The 10,474-nt window shown below is 51.3% G+C and overlaps 1 protein-coding gene across 1 annotated transcript; it reads left to right on the forward strand.

Annotated features, from left to right (window-relative positions):
* Nucleotides 1-225: 225 nt before the first annotated feature.
* LOC137815684 (uncharacterized) lies at nucleotides 226-10,091 on the forward strand. Its single transcript, XM_068618798.1, has 2 exons — nucleotides 226-594; nucleotides 9,789-10,091. Exons 1-2 carry the CDS (start codon nucleotides 226-228, stop codon nucleotides 10,089-10,091), a joined length of 672 nt encoding a protein of 223 aa, XP_068474899.1.
* Nucleotides 10,092-10,474: the final 383 nt, after the last annotated feature.

The raw sequence follows: 10,474 nt of genomic DNA on the forward strand, positions 1-10,474 counted from the left end.
TCTCTTGAGGTCAAGAGGATGTGGGAGCCTTTCTCGGCCAAACTGAAGATGATGGCGGAGGACTTCCCCTCCATCATCTCTAAAGCTGTGGAGAGCTCTACCAGGAAGCTCCAGGATGACCTCTTCGCACTCCGAACTGAGAATAGCACCATAAGGATTGAGGCGGAGAGGTTATCCTGCAATCTGACACTCGCCGAGATCGAGCACTCGCGAGTAGAAGATTCCATGAGCACCGAGCTCCGGGTGGCGCGCAAGGAGGCCACCGATCTACGCCATAAGGTGCAGCTTTTGGCTCAAGAGAAGATTGAGCTGGAGAGCAAGCTGGTGCCCTATCGCGTCAAAGTGGCTGACCTGGAGACGTTAATCAAAGCTGACGCCGCCAAGGTGAAGAAGCTCGAACAAAGGTCAGCCGATCGGGAGGTCTTCCTGGGGAAGGTGGAAAAGGAAAGAGATGACACCATGGCTAAGCTCGCTGAAGCCAACAAAGAAAATGGGAAGATCGCCGCCGAACTGGCCCAGGCGCAGGCAGAATCCAAGAAGGTTGCTGAAGACCTTCTTCAAGCTCAAGAAACCATTGAAGAACTTAAGAAGCAAGTTGAAGAGCTGAAGCAGCAGAACGAGGGGCTGAAGAAACAGATCGAAGAACTTAACCTGAGCTCTGCCCAAATTCTTGCTGCTGGATTCGAGGCCGCCCGGGAACAGTTCGCCTGCCTGTTCCCCGATCTAGATCATACCATGGTCTCTCTCAACAACGAGGTGGTGGACGGGAAGGTTGTTCCTGCTGAAGACTAATTGATTCCCTCCATCCACTACCTTTATGCTTTCTCCCTTACCCAATCTGCTTGTAATAAACTTTCTATTTTTCTGATTTTTCTGTACATGTACCTTAAACTGATGTTCACTTTATGACAAGGTCTTTGTATTTCCTCTTGCAACTCCTTTGTCTGCTTTATCTCTTCTTGCACAATTTTCTTCAAGAAATAACTTAGTAATTTCGTAAGCGCAATCGTGTACTTAACTGCTTCGAACCGCCGATCTTCGAACAAAACACTCTAACAACTTGTAACTTCAAGGTAATGAACCTTAGCGTAAAATCGCCCCTCAAATAACGAACTTCAACTCAATTAATGGCTTAAGACACCGCTCACCTGATCTGCTTCATCAAAACGGGTCTTTGACTTTCTTGCCATTGCTTGAATTTCTCCTGGTCGCCAAAGACTGTTAGCGATATCAGCTTCTTCCTGGCTTCATAACTTGGCCATTGTTCCTTCATCTGGGGGTAGAGGCGCCTTTCGGATCCTTCTCTACCTCCCTGATCTTCAGAACAAGAGACCGGGTGGCTAGGCGTTCTCTTCGAACCTGTCTGGGCCACCCGACAAACTTCTTCCACCCTTCACACCATACCTGAACTCGTTCGAGACGAGAAGGGTTTTATCTTGCCTGAACTCGCTCATCAGCGAGAAGGTCTTTAACTTGCCTGAACTCGCACATAGGCGAGAAGGTCTTTAACTCGTGCCTCTACATTGCCCCAGGGGTTACATCTTCTCTCCCCCAGAAACACTGAGGACTTTTTGCTGGTGCCTCTACATTGCCCCAGGGGTTACATCTTCTCCCCCCCAGAAACACTGAGGACTTTTCACTGGTGCCTCTACATTGCTCCAGGGGTTACATCTTCTCGCCCCCAGAAACACTGAGGACTTTTCACTGGTGCCTCCACATTGCTCCAGGGGTTACATCTTCTCGCCCCCAGAAACACTGAGGACTTTTCACTGGTGCCTCTAATCGCCGAAAGACGATGAGGACTTGGAAACCTTTTAGAAAACATGCAATATATCTTTAACTTGCCTTAAATCACATATAAGTGACAAGGTCTTTCTTCAAAACTTTGGAAAACAGCAGGCATGCAATCTAAAACAACTTCAAGCTTCGAAAACTCTTTATTGGGTGGCCTCATTAAAAACCCTCCTTAGGGGAAAAAGAGTGCCCCCTTCAAACTGTTTTAACAGAGACATTGTAATATAACTTCGTGTTTGTCTTTTACTTACAACGTTCTTAACTGTAATATAACTTGAGGTGTGTGGCGTTCCAGGTGCAAGGAATCGCCCCTCCTTCCAATGTCTCTAAGCGGTAGGCGCCGTTCCCGAGCGCCTCGGTTATTCTGAGCGGTCCCGTCCACTTAGGCGACAGCTTATTCTCCATCTCGTACTGGTGGGCTTTCCTCATCACCAGGTCGCCTTCTCTGAACTGTCTTGGCATCACCTTCGAGTTATATCTTCGTTCAATCCTTCTCTTCACCGCCTCAGCTTTCAATCTCGCCTCTTCCCTGACCTCATCCAGCAGATCTAGGTTCAACCTTCTCTCTTCATTCGAGTCTTCCTCCACAAAGTTCTGGAATCTCGGCGAGCTCTCCTGGATCTCCACTGGAATCATTGCGTCGCACCCATAGACCAAGCTGAATGGGGTCTCATGGGTTCCTGACTGCTCGGTGGTGTGGTACGCCCAGACTATACGGGGTACCTCCTCAGCCCAGCTTCCTTTGGCTTTCTCTAGCCTTCTCTTCAACCCTCTCAGCAACACCCGATTGGCTGACTCTACTTGGCCATTCGTCTGAGGGTGCTCGACGGATGCAAACACTTGTTCAATTCCCACTCCTTCGCACAGCTTCTTCAACAGGTGACTTGCAAACTGAGTCCCATTGTCCGACACCAGGCGCTTGGGCACACCAAACCGGCACACAATGTTCTTCCACACGAAACCCTCAACCTTGTGTGCGGTGATCTGGGCCACTGGTTCTGCTTCGATCCACTTGGTAAAATACTCAATCGCCACCACCAAGTACTTCATCTGCCTGATCGCCAGCGGGAATGGTCCCAGGATGTCGATTCCCCATGTATGAAACGGCCAAGGGCTGTAAATCGACTTCAACTCCTCGGGAGGCGCCTTGTGCCAATCGGCGTGCTGCTGGCATTGCTTGTAGCACTGCGCATACCTCTTGCAATCTTCTCTCATTGTTGGCCAGTAGTAACCTGCACGAAGAGTCCTTGCGGCCAGAGCTCGACCCCCGACGTGGCTTCCGCATATCCCTTCGTGGAGCTCTGCCATAATTCTTGTACATTTTTCTCCGTGCACGCACTCCAGGAGCGGGTGAGTGAACCCAAACCTGTACAACTCGCCATCAATCAATGTGAACTTGCTAGAATTCTTCTTTATCTTCCTAGCCTCTGTCGGATCCAGCGGGAGAAGGCCATCTGCCAGGCACCGCTTGTACTGTGTTATCCAGGTGTCTGGCTCATGCGTAGCGCAGACCTGCGTCATGCTCACCTTCTCTCCCCGACATGCCCTTATTCTTGGTGACCACAAGGTCTCTTGAGTCAAGGATTTGTGACTCCTCGCCGCTTTCTCCGTCGACTTGCTAATCTGAAGAACCAGGTGATCTGCGACAAATGCTCTCGGCGTCTTCAGAGTTTCTTGAATCACCGTCCTCTGCCTACCCCCATTGCCTGAACTGGCGAGCTTAGCTAGCAAGTCAGCTCGGGCATTCTGCTCTCTGGGCACATGTACCACTTCAAAGGAGGCAAAGGAACTCTTCAATTCCTGTACATACTCCAGGTAAGCCGCCATTTGTGGATCCTTAGCCTGGAACTCGCCTGTTACTTGCCCCGTGACTAGCAGCGAGTCACTCTTAGCCATCAGGACCCTTGCTCCCATCTCTTTAGCCAGCAAGATCCCGGCGATCAGCGCCTCATATTCTGCTTGATTATTGCTGGCCTTGAAGGCAAACCTCAAGGATTGTTCGATCAGCACGCCGTTGGGTCCCTCCAAGATGACTCCAGCACCGCTACCCTGCTGGTTTGACGATCCATCCACTGAGAGTACCCAACGGAAGTCATCCCCTTCAACTCGTGTTGCTTCAGATGAGAGCTCGACCACGAAGTCTGCGAAGATCTGCCCCTTGATCGGGCCTCGAGGCTCATACTTAATATCAAACTCCGACAGCTCCACTGCCCACTTTACCATCCTCCCAGCAACGTCGGGCTTCTTCAAGACCTTCTAGATGGGCAGGTCGGTCATCACCAATATTGTGAAGCTATGGAAATAGTGGCGCAACCTCCTCGCCGAAAATACCACAGCCAGCGCAGCCTTCTCCAGGGCCTGATACCTTACCTCCGGGCCCTGCAGCACCTTACTAACAAAATAAATAGGCTTTTGAGCCTGATCTTGGTCCTGGGCGAGCACCGCACTCACCGCCCTCTCAGTTACAGCAAAATACTACCTGAGAGGGGTTCCCACCAGCGGTTTGCACAAAACCAGCGGGCTCGCCAGATACTCCTTCAGCTTGACGAAGGCTTCCTCACACTCCTTCGTCCAGGCAAACTTGTTATTCCGCCTTAAGCACTGAAAGTATGGATGGCCCTTCTCTCCGCTAGCCGATACGAACCGAGACAGGGCGGCCATCCGACCTGTAAGCTGCTGTACTTCCTTCACAGTGGCTGGGCTCCTCATCGCCAAGATGGCGGCACACTTATCAGGGTTGGCTTCTATTCCTCTTTCAGTTAAGAGGAAACCCAAGAACTTCCCAGCCTCCACGCCAAAGATGCAGTTCTCCGGATTCAGCTTCAACCTAAACTTGGCGATCGTAGTAAACAACTCCTCCAAGTCCGCAACGTGCTTGCTTTTCTCTGGCGAGGTCACGACCATGTCATCCACATACGCTTGCACATTCCTTCCCAGCATGGGTGCAAGTACTCGATCCATCAACCTCTGGTACGTGGCCCCCGCATTCTTCATCCCAAAAGGCATCACCTTGTAGCAGTAGCACGATCTTTCGGTCATGAAGGCAGTCTTTTCTTCATCCATGGGATGCATCTTGATCTGGTTATACCCCGAGAAGGCGTCCAGGAAGCTCAACAACTTGCACCTTGCAGCACTGTCCACTAGGGCGTCTATGCTTGGTAAAGGATATGAGTCCTTCGGGCAAGCCTTATTCAGATCGGTGAAATCGACGCACATGCGCCATTTCCCATTACTCTTCTTCACCAGCACGACATTGGCCAGCCAATCAGGATACTGCACCTCCCTGATATGGCCTGCGGTGAGGAGTTTCTGTGTTTCGTCTCTAATCGCCTGCCTCCTCTCCTCATTGAACTTCCTTCTTCTCTGCCGTACTGGTCTCACCAAGTTGTCCATCGCCAAATGATGGCATAAGAAGTCGGGATCGATCCCGGGCATGTCCGAAGCGGACCATGCAAATGCATCCAGATGCCGCTCTATCACCTTGGCGATCTGGTCCTGGAGCTCAACCTCCAGGGATCTTCCCAGCTTGAAGATCTTTCCCCCGATCTCTCTCTCGAGCCACTGCTCGACGGGTTTTGGCCTGGTTTCTCTGGCGATCACCGCCCTGGCGATTCCCAGCTCCCTCACTTCCTCAGGGCGATTCCTTGCCTCCTCTTCTCCCAGACCGGCGTTCCCCTCCCCCAGCTCAGCATCCACCATCTCCACATCTCTTCCGGCGGTCTCTTCTATTACCGTCGATCTGGGCTTCACACCAGGAGGCAGGGTGGTTGTCACATAACTCACAGACCTTTTGTTTTTCAAGCTATTCTCATAGCACTTTTTTGCTTCTTTCTGGTCGGATTTGATGGTGATCACCACCCCCTCCATAGACGGCAACTTCACCTTCATGTGCCGGGTCGACGGTATAGCGCCTATCCTGTTGAGCGTGGGCCTTCCCAACAGAATGTTGTATGCTGAAGGAGCGTTCACGACAAGGTATTTGATCTTCTCTGTTCTCGAACCCGCCTCATCTGTAAACGTAGTCCTCAACTCTATGTACCCCCTGACCTCTACCTGGTCACCAGCAAAACCATACAGGCACCCTCCATAGGGCCTCAGCTGGTCAAGGGGTAGCTCCAACTGCGTGAAAGTCGGCCAGAACATCACGTCTGCCGAGCTTCCTTGGTCCACCAGAACCCTGTGGACCTTCCTTCCCGCCGTGATCAACGAGATGACTATGGGATCGTTGTCATGAGGCACAACGTCCCGAAGATCTTGCTTGGTGAACGTAATGTCCACATCCGGCGAGTGGTCTTCAAACATATCCACCATCATCACAGACCTGGCATACTTCTTCCTCTGTGATGCGGTGCATCCACCACCTGAGAAACCTCCTGCAATGGTGTGGATTTCCCCGTGCGTAGGCATCTCGTGCTGCTGAGCCTCTCCTCCTGCTGGTTGGGAGCTCGACGCACCCCCCGTCCTTCTGTCCAGCAAGTAGTTATTTAGGAACCCGCAAACCAGATCGTCGAGCTGGTATCCTAAAGCCAAACACGAATCCACGGTGTGGCCAAAGCCCTGGTGGAACTCACACCAGGCGTCTGGCTTTGGTCCCAGCACCTTGTCGCCCACCTTCTCGGGCGCTTTCAACCTAGCCGATATATTGGGAATGGCGATCAGGTCCGCCAATCCCATGACAAACTTGTGCTTAGGCGGGCGATTGTACTCCCGGCGTGCTGGTTTAGGGCGTCCTTGCCCCCTGCCCTTGTTCTTCCTCGGATCATAAGGATGGCGAGTCCTCTGATCCCTTCTGGCCGCCGCTGTCTCTAGCACCCTCTGCGGCTGGATCCTGGTATGGGCGCGTGGCCTGGCGGGAGCCACGCTTCCTCTCTTCTCGGCGACTTCATTCTCATCAGCGATGTGAGCCACCGCAAGTCGCCTGACCTCAGCAAACGTGGCAGGGTGAGCCCTGATCAATGCCTCACAGAATGGTCCCGGCAGCACGCCCTTCTTAAATGCATAGACCAGCATTTCTTCATCTTTGGCCGGCGATCTGACCATCTGCGCCCCAAAACGATTTAGGTAGTCCCTGAGGGACTCTCCCTGATATTGCCTTATATCAAACAAATCATAAGACACCCTGGGCGGTGCCTTATTCACGATGTACTACACGAGCCCCCAGACCTCCTTCTCTTCTGCCAACCTGGCGTCCTCTCAACACGCCTATACAATAGCCTGATGCCACGTCATCACTCCCGACTACCAGGGCGGTACAAGTTTCTTTTGTATAAATTTGTAAATAATATAGAATAGTGTTTAGGTAGGTGCTAAGAGGGAAACCTAAAGATACCTCTTTTTGTAAAGCATCTTTAGACATTAGTTTAGAACTTTCTAGAAGTTGACCCTTCATGTCTCACTATAGGCGCTAGAAGTGGGTAGCATGCAAGGGACTTTTGATTAGCTTGTTGTGCAAGCTTTGTAGCCTCATAACCGGCCCTTGCTCCTATAAAAGGAGAGCTTAGGTCCTTCAAATAATAGAATTGATTTTTGAAGTAATGAAACTCTCCCAAATTGGTGATTGAGTGAGTGAGAATTGCCTTCTCCTCTTCCTAGTCTCATCTTGAGTGCCTTGGTTCCTCAAGTGGCGGCATTTCACACTTATCTTGGAGCATTCACACTTCAAGTGGTGTGTTCATCAACCAAGTTCTTCAACCACATAAGTCTTCTCTCTTTTCCATCTATTTCTGATCTTGCAGGTGACTTGATCGTTGAAGGTCTCGCCACGTCAAACTCCGTCTTCCGCAAATACGTTCCAATTAGTCCGAGCGAACCTGCGAAAACACTACAAACGACGCCTCTAGCGGCCGATTGCACTCCGACGCTCAAGTCAATCAAACAAGACCACCAAAGAATCGTGTACTCTGAATCTCAGCGAGACTCGTGCACTCTGTGATTCTCTCTCTCCTCTCTGTGCGAAAACTAGTCACTTGTCAGTATGAAAACGTACCCTCGTAATGAGCGTGGAATGCCTTTATATACCCTGCCGCGCGCCCAAGTTATTCGTGTACGAAGTAACTTAGCGTGTTTCATTCATTGGGCGTCTCGGGCAGCCTCAGCGTGAGTACCAGGTGTGACTTGGACAAGCACACATACCAGGCATCACCTAACGCGTGAACGATCACCCCTGTTTTGCCCCATGCACGTTATGGGCTAAGAGAGCACCAATCACCAACCGACTGCTAGCTCGCTTAGACCACTCTCATGCATGGTACTGCAAAGCGCCTAACCTCTCTGATCTCTGATACTCTACCACACAAGACTCGTATGCAACGCTCTTGCCGGGAATCCCTTCTCGTTCCTAGCTTAACTACGTGTGATACGACAACCGATCGCCCTCTGATCACCGATCTCCGCCTGATCATCGATCACCCTCCAGGTGACCCTCTTCAAGGCACATCAGCTTCCCCGGCCCACATGGCCCACTAACAACGGCCCACGTGGCCATCAGTCGCTGAAGTCACCCTAGACCGATGACCGACCGGATCACAAGCCCCCAGTCTCGAGCTGCGCCCCTGTTCTCAGCGAAGAGACTAAGTGCTTGTTCTCGGTGGCCACGTGGCAAGTGACGCCACGTCACGTGCCACGTCACGTGTTGTGCTTTAAGTGACGTTACGCTTTCCTTCCCTAATCTTGCGACACGTGTGCGCATCAATGGCTAGCGTGAAACTTCGTTTGCAGTTCCCTTATTCAAAAACTTACGCGCCTCTACTGTTTCATTATCTTCCCCAACATGTTTCTCTGCAAATCTCGAACCCTCCTTCTGCGATTCATCTTCTCCATTCCCAGGCTTCCAGAAATCGTTCGCGATCACAAAAAGGTACTCCCTTTCTTCATCTATGGCGTATTTGAATATTTTCTACCGATTGCATTGCTCAAAAACCGCATCGTGCATGCATCATGGGTCACTTTTTCCTCTTCTGCACTGTACCGAGACCCCTTCTGGTTTTTCTATGTTCCGCTTCTTCTTCCTCTTCATCGCCGTCATTTCTCTACCCCTTCGAACCATAGCATTTGCTCCCTTCGTCTTTTTCTAGTTTTTTATTGATTCCTCACCTTCATCGCCCTCGACGAGCACAACTCCCTCGGCGAGTACGCAACCCAGGGCGACGCTCCCTCCACAAGGCTACGCACAAGCGTACAAGTGGGCTCCCCTCCACCTACTCGCCGAAACATCCAACCAACTCCTAGCCGATCACCTCGCCACCTTGCTGAAGGGTGCTGCAGATGAGCCTTCATGCGCCATCGACAGGGAGGACGACCGAAACCTGGGCGTGCACATCCCAAGGCATGCCCATTTGCGTAGATGACAGGGCCACCAACGGGGTGCCCTTTACTTTCACCTACTCAGCAATCTTTAAGAGGTTGCGCCTCCGCCTTCCCTTCACCTTCTTCGTGAAGGAACTCCTTACTGAGCTAAATGTCGCCCCTTGCCAACTCCATCCGAATGCTTGGGGCTTCATCCGGGCGTTTGAAATCTTATGCAACCATTTTGGGCACCCTCCATCGACCGACGTCTTCCTCTACTTCTTCGAGGCTAAGAACCCAGGTGATAGGTCGTGGGTCAGCTTAAATGGAGTGACAGGGAGGGTGATCTTGGGTCTGTACCAGCAGTCCTTCAAGGATTGGAAAGGCAGATTCTACATGATCACCTCCAACAGACCCAGCCCCGCCCTTCTCGAGGGCTTTCCTCTCTAATGGGTCCCAAAAGTGGAGTTTAGGAAACCCCGAGGCTTGGAGACCATGGCCCCATACGAGCGCGAGCTGTGCGGCCTCCTCTCAAGCTTGGGGCACCAAATTTAGTTCTTCCACCCTTATTAAGCACGAGTTCGATGCTGAAAAGCTCGAAAAATACATCGGTTTGTCTCCTCTTTTCCATGCAACTTCGCTCTTTCCCAACATGCCCCTCATGCATGCATTTGCTAACTACCTTTCTGTGCTTGGATTGCTTTCTTGAGGCTGAGAACGTCTATATGCGCCAACATAATGCGAATTTGGCGGAGGCTCTCGCCGCGAGTGATCAGAAGCTTAAAGAAGCCGAGTCGGCCATTGCCACCCTGACCACCGAGAAGGTTGTGCTTGAGACCGACAAGGCTGGGTTCGAGGCCGAGAAGGCCAAGCTATGGGAAGAGGCGGCCGACACCTTCGCTGAGGGTTTTGACTTCGCTCTCGAGCAACTCAAGTGTGCCTTCCCAGAGGTCGATCGTTCCCAACTATCTATAGAATTTGAGGTGGTGGACGGCAAGGTCGTTCGTCCCTGATCACTTGCTGTTTTACTTTCTCTTTTCTTCAAACTTTCTAATGTAAAGGACTTTTTACTGCATATATTCAATGCCTTCTTTCTTCCTTCTGCGGGGTATCTTTTTCGTCTCTTGCTATGTATGTTTATAGCTGTTTACTTAGCGCGATTTCCCTCATACTTTCCACTTCTGTCTTTGATCGCTTCTAACAACGCTCGACGACTGTTCTTGGCTTGGGCTTGCCCGCTTAGGTCTATCGTGTAGGAACTTCTTCTAAAACTTCTTAAGCAATGCTCCGTTCGCTGATAGCCGACCAGGGACCGGTCATCCTGCTCCCCTTTCCCTCCTTATACCTTTCTGGATTTCTCGTCGCTCCAGCGCTAAATGCATAGAGGACTTCCACA

This window comes from Phaseolus vulgaris, chromosome 10 (genome assembly GCF_000499845.2).
Source record: "Phaseolus vulgaris cultivar G19833 chromosome 10, P. vulgaris v2.0, whole genome shotgun sequence".
Lineage (NCBI taxonomy): Eukaryota > Viridiplantae > Streptophyta > Magnoliopsida > Fabales > Fabaceae > Phaseolus > Phaseolus vulgaris.